Source organism: Chelonoidis abingdonii, chromosome 5, assembly GCF_003597395.2.
Source record: "Chelonoidis abingdonii isolate Lonesome George chromosome 5, CheloAbing_2.0, whole genome shotgun sequence".
Lineage (NCBI taxonomy): Eukaryota > Metazoa > Chordata > Testudines > Testudinidae > Chelonoidis > Chelonoidis abingdonii.
In genome coordinates, this window is record NC_133773.1 from 68,610,644 (window position 1) to 68,634,688 (window position 24,045).

At 43.7% G+C, this 24,045-nt stretch overlaps 1 protein-coding gene across 1 annotated transcript in view; it reads left to right on the top strand.

The window, feature by feature from the left end:
- The first annotated feature begins 5,995 nt into the window (after positions 1–5,995).
- Positions 5,996–24,045, top strand: part of TMA16 (translation machinery associated 16 homolog) — a 43,024-nt gene continuing 24,974 nt past the window's right edge. The window contains exons 1-2 of the mRNA XM_032803000.1: positions 5,996–6,150; positions 11,971–12,083. Of these exons, the coding sequence (XP_032658891.1) occupies positions 6,148–6,150; positions 11,971–12,083 (116 nt within the window). The 5' untranslated portion in view covers positions 5,996–6,147. The remainder of the gene's footprint in view (positions 6,151–11,970; positions 12,084–24,045) is intronic.

Consider the following 24,045-nt stretch of genomic DNA (forward strand, 5'->3'; position numbering starts at 1 on the left):
ATCAGAGGACTGGGCCAAAAGAAATCTGATGAGGTTCAACAAGGATAAGTGCAGAGTCCTGTACTTAGGACGGAAGAATCCCATGCACTGCTACAGACTAGGGACCGAATGGCTAGATAGCAGTTCTGCAGAAAAGGACCTGGGGATTACAGTGGACGAGAAGCTGGATATGAGTCAACAGTCATGGGAGGCAAGTTTGTAGAAATTTTGGTGGTGTCCAGAACCCGCCCCCCTACTCTGCCCCCTCAAACTCCGCCTCCACCTGCCGAAGGCTCTGGGCGGAGTTTCAGGGGGGAGGTCTGGGGTGCAGGAGGGGTGCAGGCTTTGGGAAGGAGTTTGGGTGCTGGGTGCAGGCTCCAGGCTGGGGCAGGGGGTAGGTGTGCAGGAGGGGGTGAGGGCTGCAGGCTTTGGGACGAAGTTTGGGTGCAGGCTCTGGGGGGGTGGTGGGAGTGTAGAAGGGTGAGGGGTGCAGCTCTGGGTGGTGGTGAGGTGTAGGAAGGGGTGAGGGGTGCAAGGCTCTGGGCTGGTGGTTGGAGTGTAGAAGGGGTGAGGGGTGCAGGCTCTGGGAGGGAGTTTGGGTGCTGGGTGCAGGCTCCGGGCTGGGCAGGGGGGGTGCAGGAGCGGGTGAGGGTGCAGTTGGACGGAGTTTGGGTGCAGGCTTGGCTGGGGTGGGGTGTGAAGGGGGAGGTGTGAACGCTGGGGCAGAGGATCAGCGTGCAAGGGAATTGAGGGTTGGCTGAGGATGAGTGTTGTGCTGTTGGGGGGGGCTCAGGCTGGGCAGAGATTAGGGTGTTAGGGGGATGAGGGCTCTGGGGGGCAGAGGATCAGGGTCAGGGGGATGAGGGCTCTGGCTGGGGATGAGGGGTTCATGATGCGGAGGGATGAGGGCTCTGGGGGATGAAGATTAGGGTGCAGGGGATGAAGGCTCTGGCTGGGGCAGAGGATTCGGGTGCAGGGGATGAGGGCTCTGGCTGGGATGAGGATTAGGGTGCAGGAGATGAGGGCTCTGGCTGGAGATGAGGATAGGGTCCAGGGGGATGAGGGCTCTGGCTGGATGAGATTAGGGTGCAGAGGTATGAAGGCTCTGGCTGGGGCAGAGACAGGGTGCAGAGAGGTGAGGACTGTGGCTGGGAATGAGGGTTTGGGGCATTGGAGAGACTCAGGCAGGGCAGAAGAGCAGGATAAGTGCAGCCTCCTGCCATTAGCGGATGGCAGGTGCTAGGACCCTGGGGCAGCAGACAGCAGTTCCGCCGTGAGCCGCTCTAGCAGGCAGGGATGCAGAGAAGGGGACGCAGAGGGAAGGTGGAAGGCGGGGCCTGGACCGCTCCAGGCAGGGACGCGGAGAGTAGGGCGTGGGAGATCGCGGCGGCCGGGGCCGGGACCCGATCCAGGCAGGGATCGGTGGGGGAACCCGTGGGGGCCGGGGCTGGATCCGATCAGGCAGGGCTGGGAGAGGACCCAGCTGCAAATATTGCTGGAGCAGGGCCCCCAGCCCTGAATATTCCTGGAGCCTGGGCACCTCGAGCCCATATAACCCACCGCCTATGTCAACAGTGTGCCCTTGTTGCCAAGAAAGCTAACGGCATTTTGGGCTGTATAAGTAGGGGCACTGCCGGCAGATCGAGGGACGTGATCATTCCCCTCTATTTAACATTGGTGAGGCTTCATCTGGAGTACTGTGTCCAGTTTTGGGCCCCACACTACAAGAAGGATGTGGAAAAACTGGAAAAAGTCCAGCAGAGGGCAACAAAAATGATTAGGGGGCTGGAGCACAAACTGGGATTATTTAGTCTGCAGAAGAGAAGAATGACGGGGGATTTGATAGCTGCTTTCAATTATCTGAAAGGAAGTTCCAAAGAGGATGGATCTAGACTGTTCTCACTGGTACCAGATGACAGAACAAGGAGTAATGGTCTCAAATTGCTGTGAGGGAGGTTTAGGTTGGATATTAGGAAAAACTTTTTCACTAGGAGGGTGGTGAAGCACTGGAATAGGTTACTAGGGAGGTGGTGGAATATCCTTCCTTAGAGGTTTTTAAGGTCAGGCTTGATAAAGCCCTGGCTGGGATGATTTAGTTGGGGTTTGGTTCTGCTTTGAGCAGGGGAGTGGACTAGAAGACCTCCTGAGGTCCCTTCCAACCCTGATATTCTAAGATTCTTCTTTCATGAGAGATGCATGCTGTCAATTTGACTCCTAGGTATAGGATTCAGTGTGTCTCTTTGCATTCCAAGATACATCAGACAAATCCTTTGTCCCGATTCTTAAATAGGAGCCTTCCCCACCACTGTTTGTTTCTTCCTACAAACTTCCTCTTGTGTAGATTTCATAATCTGTCAATTCACACCTGGCTCAGTCCAAATAGGCACACAGCGGGAAGCATATCATATAGAGGTGGTCAGCCAGGTGTCAGTTACTTCCTACCTGAGAGAAACTTCTTCAAAAGTATGTACCTTCCTGGTGACCTACCTTAACTCCAAGATCTTAAGCACATTATTTTTAGTATAGATACCTAATTCCTTAAATATTATCCTGACATACATTTTACAATGATAATGATGACCAGTAGACTACTGGCTCTTGGTAGAGACCTCACATCCCATCCTTAGGTGAACTACATGCAGAAGTCCAACCCAGGGGATCCCTGTAAAACCCTATTACCCCTATGACCTCTGCCAACTGGCACCAAGGATCCGTAGGTCACAATTGTCCTTGAAATACTATAGCCCAGAGGTTCTCAAACTTCATTGCACTGCAACCCCCTTCTGACAACAAAAATTACTACGTGACCCTAGGAAGAGGGACCAAAGCCTGAGCCTGCCCGAACCCAATCGTCTGGGGGGTGGAAGGGGAGGTCAAAGCTGAGCCACACTGCTCTGAGCTGGGGGGCCAAAGCCCAGAGGCTTCAGCCTCAGGCAGGGGGCCTATAATCTAAGCCCCAACACCTAGAGCTGAAGCCCTCGGGATTCAGCTTCGACCCTAGACACTGGGGCTCAGGCTTCGGCTTTGGCCCCAGGTGGTGGGATTTGGGCTTTGGCTTTGGGCCCAGCAAATCTAAGCCAGCCCTGGTGACCCCATTAAAATGGGTTCACAACCACTTTGGGGTCCCGACCCACTGTTTGAAAACTGTTGCTGTAGCCAGTTCTGTCCAAGGTTGTAGCACAATTTGGAACAGTTAAAATGCAGCTGGGCCTGATTTTCAACTCAGCTACATTGGTGTAATACTAATAAAAATCCATTTAAGTCAAAGGAGATATGCTAGCATAAGGTAATGTAGCAGAGTTGAGAATCAGGCCTGGTTAGGATCAGTGTACGCTACAAAATGGTATTGTGTTTAACTATGTTGGGAGACAATTCTGTGGTATCTGGATTTCCTAAACTGCGTATTCATAGTGTAAATGGCCCCACGTAGCTGGGCATTAAATGTTCATTGAGAGAAGACTTAATTCCTCAATATGTTAAAAATAATAATTTGAAAAATTAACATAGTAAGAATTAAATGTTCAGAATATTATTTATATTAATATGAATGCAAAATTTGTTTCACAAGAAACAAGTTATTAATACATTCATTTCTGCCTTCCTTCAGAATAACCACATTTAGTTGTCACTGAAATAAATGCATCTTGTCAAGTTGAAGTCCAAAGGTGACGCAATGCTTTTCTGCAGTTTCTGGAAACAATGTGTATAATGAGGAAAATTAGTCCTTTCCACACTTATTCTGTTTTCTTTTTAAAGAAACTAACACAAAATATTATGATAATATGCTTTTATCTTTCTCCTACATCTTCATACATTTCTTTTGTCTCAGACAGAAAAACAGACTTTGCAGACTTGGGAGAAGTTACCTGTAACCAGATACTTTTTCTATTTTATTTCTAATATAATTGTCATATTGGTTAAATTATATTATTAGCCTTGTTTGGTGTTTGATCTTCATTGCCACACAGGTGAAAACAAGAATTTCCAGTAAAAATTCTTATATCCAGTCAAATCCTAATAATTTAGGATATATATAAAAAAATCATGGGAATCATCTTTCCAATATAACCTCATTCTTTCTCATGTATCATAAATGGTAAATAAGTGCAAATAAATAAGACTACATTCCTCAGTATAGTCGTTACATATTGAAGTCACATACTACCCCATATTCTGTGTTATTTTAAATCCACATACTGTTGTAGGTGCTATAGGCCCTACCTTTCAGCTCTGATGCAAAAAAGTAGTTCCACTGATTTCAGCTGGGCTACTCATGTAATTAAGGACTTTTCTCATAAGGATTGCAGGACTAGATATTCAGATGTCCTGAGTTGGTCTTGGAAGGTAGCAGTTTATGGGAGTAAAGGGGAAAAAAAAAACAACAGCACAAAATAGGAAAAGAATGGCAGAGTAGAGCGTATAGGTAGATGATAGATGTTCACCATAGGAGACAAGGGGGCCAAATCCTCAGCTAATGTAATAAACCAGCACAGCTCCATTAACTTAAATGGTAGTATGCTAGTTTACCCCAGCTGAGGAGCTGGCCCAAGAATCTTTTTTAAAAGTGAGCTCTTTTAGTAATCAAAATAATAGCTTCTTTAGGACATATATTCTCTGGAAAATGCTCTGTATATTTTCACACTATATCAGACTCTGAACTAGCTCAAGATATTTTACTATAATTTCCTTAAAAGAAGCTGTGTAAGCAGATGTCATACAAATACTGAAGCTATAGTATCTTCATGAGATAAAAGTTACCACTGTGACAGAATAAAATAAATGGTGTCCTGACATAACGTTGCCAAAGTAATCTACCAGGATGCAGTTGCAAGCTAACCTATCAGGATGCTTTTCTGACATATCTGAGGAATTTTATAGTAGTACTCATAGATGCTGGAACAAAGGGTGCTGGGGGTGGTTCTGCACCCCTGGCTTGAAGTGGTTTCCATCACCCATAGGAGTTTATGATTCAACGGCTGTAAGCACCTCCACTATAAAAATTGTTCCAGCAGCCATGGTAGTACTTAGCAGTCATGTATCCCTCTCCAGCAATATGTTTTCTGTGCCTAGGGCAGACAGGAGAGAGGTAAATCATTGTGGGGCAGAGAGCAGGACTGGGGAAAACCTGGTTGGTGGCTCCTACCCTCTGCTGGGCTCAGCTGCTCATCCTGGCTGGGCTGGGGAGGACCTTACTTACTCTTCCCCTGCACAGCATCTGGGACTGGGTCAGATCCACCCCTCAATGTCAAGCTCTGCAAACTCCCCTCCCTCTCAGCCCATCCCTGGATTCCTCCACACTGAGCCCCTCCACATTTGTATCCTGCTTTGCTGAGCCTGTCTGCCCATACCTGATGCACCTGACACGGAAGGGCAGGGCCCTGAGGTGTTTCTGGGGCAGGCCCAGTCCTTGTGCTGTGTCAGGGTTGGGTGCAACCTCACTGCTGAGTTGGTGGGAGGAGAAGCTGTACAGTGCTCTCCCACCGCTGTGAAACCAGTAGCCTCTGCTCCCCAGTGCTATACTGGAGTCTCCACATTTATTTGACAAATAAAATTTTTCAGCATTTTAAAATATTGTGCACAGAATGTTTATTTTTTTGGTGCAGGATGGCCTCAGGAGTAAAGCACTGAGAACTGCTGACTTCCTAGGTCTGTTTGCTAGTATTAAGGACACAGCGGCTTTCTATCATTATTACTATATAGTCAACTGCTCCTCCTGTTGGGAGATCAGTCAAGTGGTCCTAGTTTCCTACACCGTCCTTCGTAAAATTTGGTCTCGTGTTGAGATTTTTCTAGGACAACTGCTGCTCTGGGAGCGGGACCTGGCCCACACCAGCGCACGTGGCTGTAGTTGGCTTTTTGGGGTAGCCCGCGGCTACCAGACGGGGCTGGCCCACAGCCGCTGGGGAGACACGCACCCGGAACGGCCAGGAGCCGAAGCCGCAGCCCAAGGGAACATGGCGTGGACCGGGGACGGGGGACACGGCGCCGGGCCAGTGACGGAATCACCGAGCGCAGGCGGAACGGGACGCTCGGGAGCAAGGCACTGAGCCGGGCTCTTTTCACGGCGGACCGGACACCCGGTTCCGGTTTTTGCCGCGGTGCCCCCGGTACGTGTCGCCGTTGGCTGTCTGTGCCGCTCGCTTGCTGGGCGGACGCGTAGGACTCGCTATGGTGAGCGTGGGGGAGGGGAGCGTCGCCTGTCGCGCTGCCGGACCCAGCTCAGCGGGGTTTGTTCGAGACACCAGCACCCGCCCCGGAGGCCACCACGGGCCGTGGCGCTCGTCGCCGCCAGACACGGAGGGAGGGGGCGGCCGGCCCAGGGGGCTAGTCCCTGCGGGGAACCAGCGCGTGCGGAGCCACGTGCGCAAACATCGAAGCTTAACACGTCCGCGCTCGCCGCAGGAACCCCGGTGCTTCGCCCGGGCTCGGGAGCGAGCGGGGAACCTACCCGGGGCCCTTCTGCCTATTTCTAGAACCGGCTCGAGCCAGTGCTGGAGCCACGGAGGAGCCGTGGGGCTGCTTTGGCAGGTTACATGGGAACGGGGGCGTTGGAGAAAGGTCGTTCGTTGTCTCTGTGTTTCAGGGCCCTCCGCCTAGTGCCCTACGACAATCTACTTTTCCGTACAGTTATTCTGTGATTTTAGATCATTTCAGCATGAGAACTCTGCAAAGAATTAACTGAGGGATCCTGCGGCCAGACAGTCCTTCATTACTCCCTATTCCCTCCACCTGCCTTACCCGGCACACCCACTCTTAACCTTGCCTACTGAAATGTGCAAATATATATACAAAGACCAAAAATAATAAGTAACCAAGAGATCATGCTAGTCATGTTTTTTTCAGTTGAGTCACTTCCAGTGTATTAAAATACTAAAATATAGAATTGTGTTGCTCAATATGAAGACTATAGATGAGATTTTCAAAGTCAGATGGTGGAGTTAGACATATAATCCCTATTGGTTTCTAATAGAAATTAAATATCCAAGTTGCTTAGATAGATTTACAGACGTTTTGGAGCGTGAGCTTTCGTGGGTGAATACCCACTTCGTCAGACGCAGGTAGTGGAAATTTCCAGGGGCAGGTATATATATGCTAGCAAGCAAGCTAGAGATAACGAGGTTAGTTCATTCAGGGAGGTTGTGGCCCTGTTCTAGCAGTAGAGGTGTGAAAACCAAGGGAGGAGAAACTGGTTCTGTAATTGGCAAGCCATTCACAGTCTTTGAATGTGTCACAGATCCAGACTAACACGGCTACCCCTCTGATACTTAGATAGATTTGGGAGTCTGTTGCTACACAATATAATTAAAAGTACAAATTTGCAAAGTCTGTGTTTAATATATGAAGCTGTGCACTCCACACATTTTATAACAGATAATTCATTCCAGCTGTATTCATAAAAATATTCTTTTACCTCAATATACCACAGTATAAGAGAACTAATAAATTTGTAGCATAATTTGGTATACCCTGGGAGTATATTCTTTTCAAAATCTTTACTCCTTTAATAATATATAAATATATATATGCAACAGTATTTCTAGTACAGAAAAAGGAGTAAAGTTTAGGTATAAGTCTTACTTTCTATTCTGCTGATTTTTAATACATGCCTAACGTTAGCAGTCCAAATGGTTTAAACTTTAAGTCATCAAATCATAGGACTGGAAGGGACCTCAAGAGGCCATCTAGTCCAGTCCGCTGCACTCATGGCAGGACTAAATATTATCTAGACCAGTGGTTCCCAAACTTGTTCCACTGCTTGTGCAGGGAAAGCCCCTGGTGGGCCGGGCCGGTTTGTGTACCTGCCGCGTCCGCAGGTTTAGCCGATCACGGCTCCCAGTGGTCACGGTTCACTGCCGCAGGCCAATGGGAGCTGCTGGAAGCGACGCAGGCCGAGGGACGTACTGGCTGCGTCTTCCAGCAGCTCCCATTGGCCTGATACAGTGAACCATGGGCACTGGGAGCCACGATCAGCCGAATCTGCGGACATGGCAGGTACACAAACCAGCCTGGGTCGCCTTAGGCTTTCCCTGCACAAGTGGCGGAACAAGTTTGGGAACCACTGACCTAGACAGTTCCCGACAGGTGCTTGTCTAACCTGCTCTTAAAAATCTCCAATGATGGAGATTCCACAGCCTCCTTAGGCAATTTATTCCAGTGCTTAACTACCCTGATGGGAAGTTTTTCCTAATGTCCAAACTAAACCTCCCTTGCTGCTATTTAAGCCCATTGCTACTTGTCCTAGCCTCAGAGGTTAAGAAAACAAGTTGTCTTCCTTCTTCTTGTAAGTCTTTTACATACTTCAAAACTGTTGTCATCTCCCCTCTCAATCGTCTGTTTTCCAGACTAAACAAAACCAATTTTTTCAATCTTCCCTCATAGGCCGTGTTTTTTAGACCTTTAATCATTTTTGTCATTCTTCTCTGGACACGCTCCAATTTTTCCACATCTTTCCTAAAATGTGGTGCCCCGAACTGCACACAATACTCCAGCTGAGTCCTAATCAGCAGGGAGTAGAGCAGAAGAATTACTTCTTGTCTTGCTTACAACACTCTGTTAATACATCCCAGAATGATGTTTGCTTTTTTTGCAACAGTGTTACACTCTTGACTCATTTAGCTTGTTGTCCATTGTGACCCCCAGATCCCTTTTCATAGTACTCCTTCCTAGGCAGTCATTTCCCATTTTGTGTGTGTGCAACTGATTGTTCCTTAAATGGAGTACTTTGCATTTGTCCTTATTGAATTTCATCCTATTGACTTCAGACCATTTTTCCAGTTTGTCCAGATCATTTTGAATTTTAATCCTGTCCTCCAAAGCACTTGCCCTCCCAGCTTGTAAGTGTATTCTCTATGCCATTATTGAAATAATTGATGAAGATATTGAATAGAACTGGACCATGAACTGATCCCTGTGGGATCCCACTCATTACACCCTTACAGCATAACTGTGGACCACCGATAACTACACTCTAGAAATGGGTTTCTAACCAGTTTTGCACCCACCTTATAGTAGCTCCGTCTAGGTTGTATTTCCCTAGTTTGTTTATGAGGTCATGCGAGACAGTAGTAAAAGCTTTACTAAAGTCAAGGTAATAATCTACTTTGTTTATATGCTTATGAGAAATTCCTCTAAAATAGGTGTTCTAGCTTTCAAGGCCAAGTATTCAAAATAGCCTCAGCACTTGCCCCCAAAATTTTACCTGCACTTGGCATGTGCAAATTCAGCAGGTGTATTTGATTTTCCTACTATAAGTTTAGGGAGTAGGAAAACTAATGTAATAAAATTCTACGTTGTCATATTTAATGGTGTCCACTGACACACATTCCAATTTGCAAACTGTGCTTTCTTCACTTAAAAAAAAAAATTAGTACTTTTTAATTCTAGCTGTGAATAAAATCTATTGTTGTACCACAGAGTGTACTTTAAAAACTCTTCTAGACATTCATTGCAGGTTCTTTAACCAGACCATTTTTTAAGCTGCTCTGTCATCAGAAAAGGCAATTTGAAACTTGTTGCAGAAGTTGGAATAGGATCAGTGTTCTGTTAAATGCTCAGGTAGTTAATTGGTTCTTTCCTTTTCTCTGTCAAGTCAACAGGGCAGAAAATCATTCTGTTCTAGAAACTATAAACAAAAGTAAATGAACATAACAAACTTGATTGCAGCCAAAGGTCTTCCCTAGACACACATCACCAAACTGAGTGAATGAAAAACTAACAGGTGGTAGTAAATATAATGTTAACTGGTTCTGAATCAATCATTTCAAGCACTGTCTACAGGGAGTTGTCTGGATAAATTAGTTGTCAAGATAACCATATATGAAAGGGTTTGATGAAAGTTTTAAATTTGTACCCTCTGCGGTGTTGATCAATGTGCAGCAACTGAAACATATCTGTCTTTTTGGACACTTTTGGCTCAAGTTTTGAGCAAATAGTTGGCTCATATGTGTGTTGCTGTTTCACAGTTGTATTTCAGCGTGTTTCTGAACAGGATGGGCAAATGAGTCTATGATTGTTAGCAATGACTTGACTAGAGCAATTATCTGTTTTCCTAGACTTCCCACCACTATTCTGTCTAGAAACTCCAATCTTATACTGCAAAACTTCTGTTCCAGTCTTGTGGGTAGGAGGCTGTGTCAAATTATATCACATTTTTGTGATGTGGACAAAATAAGGCCATCAAACTGCAATTGCATTTCAAAGCCAGAAAACCTTTTTGTGTTCAACCAGATTTTGATAATAGATATTAAAAATGAGTTCAGCACCATGGGTTCTGGTCAACTCTTTGTTTTGAACATTTAATTTCTCCTATGTTTTATTCTCTTGGCCCTTATCCAGCACAGTGACTTAGGACAGAAGCATGCAAGTGTGACACTTGTGTGGTGGTAGAGGGTGTTGAAGCCCTCAAATTAGATTTGTTTCCTTTGGAATGCATATACAGCAGTTCATTAGTACAGATTCTGCCTGGTCCACATTGTGATGCCCTCAACAACGGAAACTACAGAGCTTCCTATTTATGTTTGTTTTTCTGTAATGTTACAAAACAATGTTCATGTTATGGTGTGTTTTTAAGTGTCCTGTATATATGTAACTAAGCAGAATACAATATAACTTGCTCTTTGGCCAGAAGGAATAAATTATTTTGGCACAGTTGTGTCCATAAGATTCAAGAGGAAAATTCCTTGCTGCTTATAGCATGATTTTTTTTCTTTTTTATATACCTTCCTTGTTCATGTTGTTGCTGCTTCCAGTTTGTCATGTAATTGGGCTGAAGTCACATGAGCAACAATAGTTGACTATTAATACCTTCTTTTAATTAGTGGAGCTTCAGGGTGTCTTCTCAAGAAGTGCTAGAGGAAGCAGTCTATGGAAATTTAAATCATCACAGTAATAAACTTGTGAACACTAGTGCAGGATCACTATGACCAAGCTTACTCTTGTTTTCTTTCTTCCCTATGTATTCCTCAATGTCGCACTGCTTAGTAGTGTTTCCATTAATTCTGGGGCAACTTTCAAACTTCATAACAATAAATAAGTAAGTAAATAAAAATAATGGGAACTACTGGGAAAAAAACTAGTCACAACTGCAACGTGAGTCTGGTTTGTATTAGGTAGTTTTTTACAGCTGTATTCCTAGCTGTGTCTTCTTGAGAAGTTTCTGGTTTCAGATTCAGAACTGGGAAATGGAGTGGTCTGGGGATGGGGCTTGCAATGCATTCCTTTTTAAAAAGAGTCCCTTCCTGTAACCTGAACATTTGCTTAAGATATTTTTCTTTAGAACATATACAAATGCACTTGAGTCACTGACGTTGCAGAAAGCTATAACTTTATTTGTAAAAGTCTTTTAGTGCAGAAGTCACCATTGAATTTCTGTTGCTTTACTAAGATGGAGCATTGTATTTTGGGACGTGTAGTCTCTGTGGGTGGCAGCTGCAATCTGGTTCTTTCTGTGCAAATTAGATGGGTTCCTGACAAGGGTTTAAATGGAGCCATCAGTTGGGAAAAGTTTAAATAAGGGTATCCTGAAAATTGCATCCTTGTTAGGAGAGGTAATTTAAAGTTTCCTCACCATTGAGCTCTTTAAGAAGGAAGTATTTTCTGTTAGAAGAGTAGCAGTCTGTAACAAATTATATATCTTTTTTTTTTAGTTTAGAGTTGGGGGGTGTTATAACTGTGTGCTTTGCTTCAGCCTTCAGAGTTTGTATGCCTGATTTTCATATTGCATGTGCTGTATTGGAATTTGAACTCAGGAGTCTGCGTTTTATTATTCTTAGTAACACAAGGAGTGACATGAATATAACTTATACTAGCCCACTTAAACCCACTGTATGAATTTTGGACCTTCTGAGGTGTTAATTCTTGAGTGAATCCCTTTGATAAGGTGCTGCTGTCTTCCCTTTGAGCAGTCTTTTACTCTTGTTGCAGTAGCTTATGAGACACTTTGTGAAGGGAACTGAAGTGTGTCATTTTATTCCTTGTTATGTTTCATTTCAGCCAAAAGTACCAAAGGGCAGAGGAGGAGGGCAAGAGAAAAAAGTCATCCATCCTTACAGCAGAAAGGCTTCTCAGCTTATGAGAGAAGCACACAAACAGGAAAAAAAGGAAAAGTGAGTTAATTTGTACTGTTATCCAATGTGGGGGAAAGGTAGAATAATTCTGTGTTTTTAAAAGTATTATTTTGCGTCTGAATTTCAGGAAAGTGGGTAAAACTAGGAGTAATTTAATATGAATTTAAAACAAAGATAATTAGGCTGAATATCAGGTATTATTTCCTAATAGTGAGACTGTTTATAGAATAACATTTCTTGGAAACTGATAGAAGCTTCAGCACAGGAATAATGTAAAATTAAATTAGACAACCTGATTTATTAGAAAGTCAAGGTACTGAATTATAGGAATGTAGGATTGGAGGGGACCTGAAGAGATCATCTAGTCAGCACCCTTTCACAGAGACAGGATTAAGTAAAATGTAAAATCATTGCATAAAACTTGAACCTAATGCCAAATTCTACCAGATGATTTTCAGAACTTCTACTTACACTATCAATCTGTTTATCAAAGTACTTTTTTAAATGATTCTGATTAACACATGACTGGTAATTGACATGAAGCTTTTCACCTTGTTTGAATCTACTGCAAGTTGACATTGACAATAAGTTTGGTTCAAATTCAGTTTCTTGGTACAAGTGTCCAGATAACAGAAAACACCAAGTTAGCTGGCATATTTTGTAGCCTTACCAAAGGCGGGAAAGACTAAATGAGAATAGAGTCTGAAAACTCATCTCTAGAGGCGGTCCCTGTATCTTTTTTCCTGCTTTGTAATGGGATCTGCTTCCCTTCTCCTCTTCCCCCCCACCTTCTGTGGGGCTAGCGAAGGGCACTATGTTGAGAAGGATAGAGTTTGCCTAGTGCAGGCAGGGTAGAACATTTGGTGAGGAGTTCTCATTGTCTCTACTGATGGAGCTCCTTTGTGCCATGGTGATTTGATCTACTGGCAGGACAACCTCTCTCTTCTGGGAACAAATCTTCTCAAGCTGGGAACTCTTGTTCAGGGCTGCTTAGTGGTTTAAAGATCTGCTTGTTGGCATTTTAAATGTCAGTATATATAATTAGAACAGCTTTGGGAGATTCTCTGCTATTGCACATTTTATCTATTAAATGCATGATTAGAGATGACCAGGACAGTCAGGGTGGATGAAAATCAATGATTTAAAAAAAAAAATACAAAAAAAATCGGATTTTATTTATTTAAACCAGATTTTTTGATAAAATGCTTTTTGAGGAAAAAACCTATCTAAAGATCGTTTTAATTAAGATACGTTATAGCTCAAAGATATCTCATAATGAAACAGGGATTATAAATTCTAATTCTGTAGTATGAGACAATATATTCATGTAATGTTTAAGAAAAATTTTGTAAATGTGTTCCAATAGTTCATGGATTACGGACCCAATTTTATGGAGTTCCAGGGGCTTCTGTATAGATTATTTAGGTTAATCTTTCTATCTACCCAGTGGGACTCAGTGCTAACTAAGTCTAGAAAACACAGCAGAGAAGCTTAGTTTTGCAGCTCTCAGACTGTTGATTTGTGTCTCCAGAGATAACATGCTTGTTAACAGCAAAAATAAATAAATATACAGAGGTGAGAAATAAGACCTCAACCCTATTGTCCCTCTGCAAATTTCTGTACACAGAGTCAATCCCTTACCTCTCTGTAAAAGTTTCAAAAAGTTCATTGAATAGAAGATGATTGGGGGCGGAATAGATCTGGACAAGGAGAAGAAGTCTGGAAATAAATGCGAGAAGGGAGGGACAGGCAGTAGAAACAAAAGTGAAATTGTCTGAGCAGCATATTCCAGAAGTCTTGAGGTCTTTCTGAGTGTAGCCTTCATTGATTTGAGATCTACCACACCATTCTCTCACTAGAAGGGAAAACATATAATGGTAACAGGCCATAAAAGAGATCCAGTATGGGTCTCATCACTGTGTTGTGAAAAATATGTATTAAGGTTATAACACCAACAAGAATGCACTTTTGTGTAGAAATCTATGATTAAATCGAGTCTTCCTGACTAGTGATTTACATCATGATTTAAATCAAATTTACCCTGAGGACAGTTAATCTCGCTTTTCACGAACTACTAGATTTAAATGTTGTTAGGGTTATGAGACAATAGTAGTCAACCAGGAAAATTAAACTTCAATGTAAAAAAGAGTAGACTCACTGAAGTGCCTCCTGGTAGTTCTCTCCCAATCTGGCACCCCAACAGCCACACTAGTTCTGCAGTGGTCCACCTCTTCCCATGACTCCGCCCTTCAGGCAGGTCATAATTTAACCCCACCTCTTCCAGGGTATTAGAGTTCAAAAGACAAAGGAATATTACAAACTCAAAACCAGGGTAATCTGAGAAGTCTTTGACAGGACCACTCCCCACCCTGCCCAGGATTTGTCTCGATGCAACCAGTCCTTTTAATTAGTCTTTATGGGCTGGTTGTCCCATCTGCTTGGAGGTTCATCTCTCTTAGACTCTTGCTTGAAACCAGGCTTCCCTTACCAAGAGGAGTAGAGCTCCGCTCTCTTTTCTTGTCAACCCCAAACTGAGCTGAGCCACCTCCTTTTAATTCCCCTCTCCTCTCCTGACATCTGCTACAGGTATAGTGGTGCAGGGCCAGTTGGGACTACAGACCCTTATCAATCCCTTCCTTGCAAGTGTCTGACCCATCACATGCTGTAAGTGATGGTAATAACTAGAGTAACAATAACCAGAGTAAGACTTCACACCACACTTGGGTTTAGTTTGGTTTTCTTTCCAGAGTATGTGCCTTAAGTGTTACTGAAACTACACTTCTTGTGGAACCGTGTGCAGAGGTAGGGTTTTATGGCTGAGTTAAGGATATTTGTGGAATTCTGACTATGAATTTCTTCACTTTCCAATATTTGTGGTTAAGAATTACAGTGTTCTAACCATGATTTGAATTAATGGGTATATGTGTAGGTTAGGCTTTTTTTAAAACTAATTAGGAACAAGACATTTGAAATACATAACTGTAAAATATTTGAAAACGAGTATTCTGTTGCACAGGTTTAAATGAAACTCCCACTTCAGTAAAATACCACTCTTTAAAAATAGCTTTTTGCAGTTTATTTAACAGAGTCTCCTGAATTTGTGCTGCTGTCTTCTACCTGTGCGTCCGTTGTTGTCTGCTTCTTCCTCTCTTGTTCATGGCAGTCAACTCTCCTCAGCCTAGTACTTCTTGGTTTTCCACCTCCGTAGCAGTGAGTGCCATAACTCTGCATACAGTATGGGCTAGTTTACAGTAGAAGCGCTACCTCGGCACAGCTGCAGTGCATCTGGTGAGGATGCGCTATGCTGTTGGGAGAGAGCTCTCCTGTCAGTGTAACCACTGCACCTGCACGAGAGGCACATCGCACTATCCACGCTGGCACTTAGGTCAGTGTAACTTGCATTGCTCGGGGGACAACGTGGCTTATTCACACCCTTCTGAGTGACAGAAGTTATGCTGCTATAAGTGGTAGTGTGTACATGCTCCATGTAGAGAGAACAGATATGAAATGAGAAGTGGCTGAAATCATAGAGACTGGAGCACATGGGTCTTCATAGCTGTCTTAGCATTTTTAAATAGATAAAATATATGTTCTTCACTTTTGAAAATTTGTCAAGTATCTTCATTCTAGGGCTTAATTAGTGTTTATGTAAAACCAAAGGCCCAGTTAATAATAATGGTTTGGAAATGGAAATTTTCAAACAGAGGTGCTGGTGCAGTGTGTGCAGATGCAATTAAAATCATACTTGTCTCTTATCATTCCAACCAAGGATTTCACTGTGCTTTGCAAACCTCAATTAAGTATGCAGTGGAGAAAGTGACAAATATTAGAAAAGTAAAAATGCTGTAGAATGATAGTGAGTGAACAGTAAGTAATGCACCAGACTGCCACTGCCATCAGTATCAGATTGAGACTGCATTATGATCTTCGACCTGCTTTGCCCAGTCTATGGCTTGCCTACAGAGGAAAATTATCTTGGTATAAATTCAGGCAAATATCTAGATGAGTTAATATCTAGATGAGTCCCCCTGGAAGACCTCTGAATACCCTCGGGGTATATGAAGAATTTGGTACAACTTTAGGAGCAAAGTTTACTCTGTAGGGTATGACACTTGGTCCCCTACTGAAGTGATAACTATATAGGTTGGCTTTATCTTCATGGACATATAGTTCTGTGTCACAAAGAATGTGTGACTGACATGCTTTGAAAAGGAAGAGGGATTTATTGCTACCTTCAGTGTCTCCTGTACTAGAAATAATCATCATTTTGTTCTGCTGTCAGATAGAATTTCATGGTTCAGGTAATTTGCCAGAGAGAGGAACTTCACAGCTGAAGTTTACAAAATATAGATAAGCCTGTTGTGAGCGACATTGACTTTCAGGCAGTCTTTGTGACCACATGATAGTTGAGGCAGTACATTATTTATGATGTCTTCAGTAGAACTGGCCAAAACTTGTGATTTTCAGTTTGGGAGAATTTATTTTTTTATTTGGGTTAATTCTGCATTGGAACAAAACTGAATTTGTCAAAATTTTTCAGTAAATTTCTTGACTTCCAGCTGCTGTGGAGCTAGGAACCAAGCCCTGGCTCAAGCTGGGGTTCCCTAGGCTTTGATACTCAGCTCCAAAGTGGGAGACTGGAAGCCCTGGCATGGCGGAGCTGTCCCAGAGCTCCAGCTGGAGCCAGGGCTCTCAGGTCTTGTAGGTTTCCTGCTCTGCAGCAGAAGGCCTGGCATAGCAGGGAGCCCTGGCTCCCTGCTGTGGATGGAGGAGACTAGACAGTCCCAGTGTCATCTGGGGTTCTTGGGGCTGTCTTGGGCTTACCTTTGAGTGAGGAGTCAAGCCAGCACTGAAAGTCCCGCATCTGGATGGGATTAAGGGGGCTGGGCACAGGCGGCTCAGGGAAGTACATGGGGTTAAGGGGGAGTTGGGCAGGGAAATGGGATTAAGGGGGCTGGGAAGCTGCCTGCAGTGGCATATGTACTGAGTGTGTAGCAGACCCCAGAGACCTGGCTCTAGCTGAGAGCAGGGAGCCTAACAGTCTCTAGTCCAGCCAGGGCACCAGTGGAAACCTGCCTGTGTTTTGACCCAAATGTTTTGGTCTATCAAACTGGCATTTTCTGATGAAACTTAAGTTTTGTTGGAAATTTTTCAACAAGCTCTCGCCTTGAGTGGTCTTGTTAGCATAGTGGACACAATGGAAGAATATGAAGATCTATATGTGCTGTTTCAGTACTCACAGAGCAGCAGATAATTTCATAGATTGTGGTTAATTATAAGAAATTAATTACCCAAGAAAAGGCAAAAAAAAATTAAAAGGGGAATAGGTTTAAATCCTTGCCCCAGGGATGCTCAGTCTCCACCCCAGGCCCTGCCCCATCCCTTCCCCCAAACTCCCACCCCGCCTCTTTCTGTCCAGTTCCGCCCCCTCCCCTGAGCGCACCCCATCCCTGCTTCTCCCCCAGCACCTCCTACATGCCACGAAACAGCTGGCAAGAAGCTCTGGGAGGGAGGGGGAGGAGTAGAGCAGGGGTGGCCAAATTGTGGCTCGTGAGCCACATGCAGCTCTTTTACTGTTAAAGTGTAGCTCTCGGAGCAGGGGAAATGGGGGTCTCCCCCATTCTGCACCTACCAGACTGGAGGGGGAGGGGGCTCAGGATCCCTGCCTTGCAGTGGGGTAGTGGCTTCTGCCCAGTGGGGAGGGGAGTGTTTTTGGGCTTCAGCCCCACAGGGTGCACCTGATGGAGCTCTGGACTTCAGCAGGAGTGGGGCTTAAGCTCCGAGCCTCGGCAGGAACCTCCCGTGGGGCTGAAGCCCCAAGCACAAGCCGGTGCGCCTTGGCTCTCAAACCTCTGAAGATTGTCATATGCAGGTCAGAAGGTCAGTATGTTTGGTCACCCCTGCTGTAGAGAAACAGATGATATTGGAACATCCCTTTAAACTTGAATCAGTAGTTATGCATGAAGTGTAGTCTCCAGGAGTTATAAAAACATATCTTGTCTTGTTGGCCTATAGTAGTGGTTCTCAGCCTGTTTACCGTTGTGGGCTCCATATGTTGCTCTCTGTGTGTGTTACGTGGGCCACATCCACACAATATATATACTACTTGTACATCTACCAAGAAAAAAAACGGTTTAGTATATAGCAATACCATTCAAATTGATGTAGTACCTTTCATTTCAACACTGGCAAGTGTCTACCAAGAGCATTTTAAATGAGCAAAATAAGTGAAAACATTAACTGTTTTTAATTAATTTGGGTGGCATGGAGTATTGCGACCCTCGATTCTAAATGAGAGGAGGGGGGAAGAGAAGATGACAACTGGGAGATGACGATGACCAGAGCTCCTCATGCTGCCCCTGCCCTGAGCACTGGCTCTGCACTCCCATTGGCTGGGAAATGGCCAACAGGAGCTGCGGGGGGGGAGGGGGTGCCTGTGGTTGAGAGCTGTGCAGAGCCGCTTACATGCCTCTGCCTAGGAGTTGGACCTGTTGTTGCCGTTTTCAGGGTGAGCGTGATCTGCGGTGCCAGGACAGGTAGGAAGCCTGCCTTAGCACTGCCGCTGACCGAGAGCCACCTGAGATAAACTCACGCCCCAACCCTTGCCTCAGCCCTGAGCCCCCTCCAAACCCCGAGCCCCTTTCTGCACCCCAATCCCCCTATCTCTGGCCCCACCCCAGAGCTTGCACCTGCAGCTCAGAGCCCCCTCCTGTACCCCCAACTCCTCATTCCTGTCCCCACCCTCCAGTCCTCACCCCAACCCTCTGTCCCAGCCATAAGCTCCTCCCACACTCCAAACCCCTCATCCCCAGCTCCACTGGGTCACGGGCATCAAGAATTTTCCTCAACTGGGTTGAAAACCACTGCCCTAGGTTTCTACACCCTCTCCCCGTGCCAGCTGCTCTTCTACCTTGGCAGTACGGAGCTCAGCTCTGCAGCCTGCCTGCTGCTGCGATCCTAGTGCCAGGAGTTTGCTCCAGCTGGGATCACTGGACCTGCGATTCTGTGTGGTGGGGCAGCACCGAGCACCCTGGCTTCCTGCCAGTGCTGCTGCGCCCAGTCCTGCTGGGGTGGGGGGAGCTGTTATCACTGGGCCCAATCCTACACTGACTAATTTTTGCACCATCACCCCGGCTCTTCATCTGGGACAGGTCCCCCCCCCCCACATATCCCCAGTTACAGCCCTGATGATGTCACCTGGGCCACAAGTTGAGAACCACAGGCCTATAGTGCTTCTGGGAGTCAAAGTTAACTAAGTACTACTCTTTTCTTGTTCTAAGTAAGGATACAGTGTTTGTAGCTCATATATTGTAAAGTATTTAAGGGGTTTGTGGTATGTTGCATGCTTCCATTGCAGATATGCCAGTCTAATATATCTCACGCTGAAAGGCTTTTACTGTACTACTTGACTTGACATGAAATGACCCTTTAGAAGCAGCCTTAAACCCTTGCCTTTTAGAAGTGATTTTGTTTTTTCCCTAACATGTCTCATGTTTTGCATCTTAATCTGTCTTGAGCTCATGAAGGTGGTGGTAGCAACAGAACTGATTTTAATTTTTACTCTTGCTTACAAATTCGATATCTGGAATGATAGAATATTAACTGTTTTCAGTTTATATAAGCAGAAGTGAAGACGTCGAAAGCCAAATGTGAAAAAAGAATGAGGATTTTAATTTTTATAGAGAGCTTTTCATATGGAAGGATCTTGAAGTGCTTGCTGGATCAACTAATGAAAAATGGGCGTGGGTAGAGGAGGGAACGGCAACTGTTTAACAGCCTGAAATAGGAAGCGAAGGAAAATTTATCCATTCAACTGTAATTTTTAAAATAGGATCAAAGAACCCAGCTTGACTTTTGGAGCCAGGGATGGAATTTATAGGAGAGAAAGAAACCCTCTTAATTTAGATACTGAGGAAATTTTGACATGGAATCTGAGACACAAACATAGAACTTGCAGAGTAGAACCAACGTTTAGTCTCAATTTTCAGAGTAGAACCTCAGTTTCATCTCTTAGCCTGCATATGGTGGATGGCTATCTTTGTTACGCATTTAGCACAGTGAGGTCCTGGTCCATGTCTAGGGCTCGTAGGTACTACAGTAGTACAAATTAATAATAATATTGGGTAGATACCCATATTGCAAACAAACAAAAGCCACCACCTTTACCACCGCTTTTCAATCTCCCCCCTTGCAGGGTCCCAATGCCCAGGCTGCAACCCGAAACCGAATGTCTACACTGCAGTTAAATCGCCCCAGATAGTCCAAGCCCCGTGAACCCAAGTTAGCTGACGCATGCCAGCTGCAGGTGTTTAACTGCAGTGTAGACATACCTTAAGACACGAGGAGGTGGAGTGGCTGACTTGTGCATTTTTATCAGACTGCAGCCTGTTGTGATGGGCAACTGTTTCTCATTCCCACAAGCACTCACTTGTGAAGTTCCACATGGCTCAATCCTGCATCCAAAATGGTGGGCCAGTTTGAGAAAACCGATAGTTTTGTGGATAAAAACTTCTTTGCTGTCACTGCAACAACTTCCACAAGCCCTAATATTCACTGGAAGGATTCCTTGTGTTTAAGCTCCTGACTAGAACATACTACTTTAATTTCTAGGAGTCCCTTCATCCCTCACCCTATTAGTGATTCCACAAAATGACAAGTATCAGAGGGGTAGCCGTGTTAGTCTGGATCTGTAAAAGCAGACTCGTGAACAAATAAATAAATGAATAAAGCAGACTCGTGAACAAATTCAGAATGGTGTTTAATTTGGTCTCTGTGGGCCTAATTCTTCACTCACATCACTGTCACTCTATAGACTTTAATAGACTTATTTCTGATTTACAAGGGTGAAAGCAAATAGAGAATCAGACCCTTTGTTTTCAGATTTAAGATTTTTTTTTTTTTTTTTTTTTTTACTGTTGTCTTCAGCACCCAATAGTTTAACTTGAGACAGTATTTTGTCTGTTGAAACAGCTGAACTTGGCTAACCATTAGGAGGAAATTTGTGGTACTTGTGTAGTTTAGTTCAAACCACTAATGTCAATCATTCTTAAGACCTGCATATATAACACTGCTGAAAAGAATGCCTCCAAATATCACTGACATCCACACCTCATATACAGATATTCCATTGTTCTAAGATCTAACTAGACAGCCTGCATGGTTGGGATTTTTGTCAGTCATGCCACACAAAGAAAGCATAAATATCTTAAGTGTTCTCTTTGCACAGAGACCATTTTATGTTCACAAACGCTGCTGCTGCTTCTGCTCCTCAGGTTGTTTTCAATAGGTTCACGGTAATGTAGATGTGATGACAGTGATCCTTTCAGAAGCTTAATATTTTCTCATTTGGGATCTACATGACTTTAACCGCCACCCACTCTAATCTCTTCTTGCAGAGTACAGTACCAATCATGTAAATAACATGTGTTCTATGTTAACTTTTTTCATGAAAATCTGTTAAGTGTTTCCATAAATGCGCACACATAAATATTGCCTGCGTGCATTCAAGCACTCACTTCCCCCACCCCTTGAAAAAAGAAACAACAAAAAATTGTTGTACTACAAACTAACACGTACCTCATATGCAGCATTTACAGCCAGGGTGAAACTATATAGCTTACACTTTTAGTTAGGCTGCTTGTCTGTCTGACGTCCTAGTTTTCTCCATGGCAACACTCTGTAGACATGCACTATTGTCTGTGTGTGTTGTCATGTAAGGTATGGCAAACACTGAAGATGACTAAATAAAATGCAAAGCTTCTGATATAACTAATATGTAAAAATAATGGGCTGACTTGTGTTTCAAATATTTTTAATAGTACACTATTTTGTTTTGTAAAAACTATCATCTGCCTATGCTATTTCCTTTGTCATCTTTCATTGGTGTCTTTTTTTTCATGCTGTTACCTATTTATGGAATGAGATTGTTTTTTCTGGGCTCTCCTCCTTCAAAATCTCTCCCTTTGCTTTGCTTTTCCCCATGTGCTTCCAATTCTGTGCATTGCACTCCTTCCCTCTTTTCCTACACTAGTCTCTATTTCAAACATTAGGTACAACTCACATTTTTAATTTTGTTTTAATATTAAATCCTTTGTATTGTCTATGCCCATCACATTCCAGATTTGAAGTCTGCTCATCCTGCAAACGCTCATTAAGATGAAATCCATTAACTTCATTTTTGTTTAAGGATTTTGATCTTTTAGCTAGCATTTATAAACTTGCTCTTACTTGTGAAATGTTTTAAAGAAATAAAAATAACTTCAACTCCCTCTATCCCCTGCTAAACTAATTTATTTAGATTTAGACTCTACTGCACAAAAAAGAGTGTCCATCCCAGGTAGAGGGTGTCCTAGACCAGGAGTCTCAAAGTCCCGGCCTGCGGGTCATCTGCGGCCCGAGAACCTCCCCATTGTGGCCCGCGGAGGAGAGATGCATGCACCTATGCCACCAGCAATGTCGTCTGCAGGTGCCGCCTCCCGCAGCTCCCATTGGCTGGGGGAGAGGGACAGAGATACCATAACTAGTCGCCGGGCAGAGTCAGCCATGGAGGCAGCATCATTTGTTGCCAGACACAGGCAGCCATGGAGGCAGCATCATGTTTTTTCACAATGAATATAAACAAGTCAAAATGCCAAGCTCAACTATCTGGTGCACACCTTGCTGCAATCCTGAAGGTTTCAACTGCTCAGTCACTGAGGCCAAACATCAACAAACTGACAGAACTGAAGCATTGCCAGGTGTCTGGCAAACACTAAAAACTCTGGCAAGTGAAGAATTGTATAAAGTTGTATGACAGTTTTATTATTTCTAAGAAATTTGAAGTAAAAAATAAAATATAAACGCTTTCTTTTCTGAACACCATCTTCAGTGACATTATTGGACTGCTGGGAGGATTTGAGGACTGTCACTGGCCCTAAGGTAAACTGAGTTTGAGGACCTGGCACTTTGGGCAGATCCTCAGCTGGTATTAATTGTCATTCGCACCACTGAAGTCAGTGTCACTATAAGTTTATACCAGCTGAGGATCTGCTCCTTTATTTTGTATATTTTAATCAGACTCTTTCTCCCATATATAACTTTTGGAGAGTCTCCATCACATGGAGTAATACTGTTTTTAAAAGAGTTAATGAAACTTTAACATGGCAGTGTTAATCTGCCATTATTATAATGTTTTGTTCAGTGCCCAAGTAAAAAATAATCAGAACACTTCTGTTTATTTTACCCTGGCTTGCTGGAAACAAAATTAGGACAAATGTGGGTCATTGCTGGAGATTGAACTGAACTCTCCAGTGGTAAAACCATGAATGTCTACTACTTGAGCAGCTCCTTCAGGTAGTAGCTCTAGGAGACTTGTATCTTTTGTAAACCAGCCACTAGAGTGGGGCATTTAACATATACTGAACAACAAGTTACATAAGCATCCTTCAGAATTGATTAGGTTTCAGTATATAACCCATAATTCAGATAGATAGAGTGAGAAAAAGAAAAACTCTTTGGGAACAGATCAAGAAAATCTGAGGCATTGGCTGGCTTTGTGAAGATATCAAAACACTTATTTATATCTACTTGTCACAGTAAAATGTGTATATTGTACAAAATGTGTCGAATAAATATCAAGGGGTCTTTTCACTATGCCTTCATGTCCCTTCCACCATTACTTTAAACAACGCAATAGCGAAATGTTGGAAATAGTTTACTAAAATCTGAATTAACTGTTTGCCCTGGATCTCTCCCATAAAAAAGGAAATCAGAAATTGTGACATTGGCAGGTTTTAGAGGTGGAATTGTGCTATCCAGTGAGACTATCCAATAAGTTCCTGGACTGCATTGCAGATGACTTTTTATTTCAGAAGGTTGAAAAAGCTACTGGGGGCAAGCTGTTCTAGACTTGATTTTAACAAATAGGGAGGAACTCGTTGAGAATTTGAAAGTAGAAGGAAGCTTGGGTGAAAGTGATCATGAAATCATAGAGTTTGCAATTCTAAGGAAGGGTAGAAGGGAG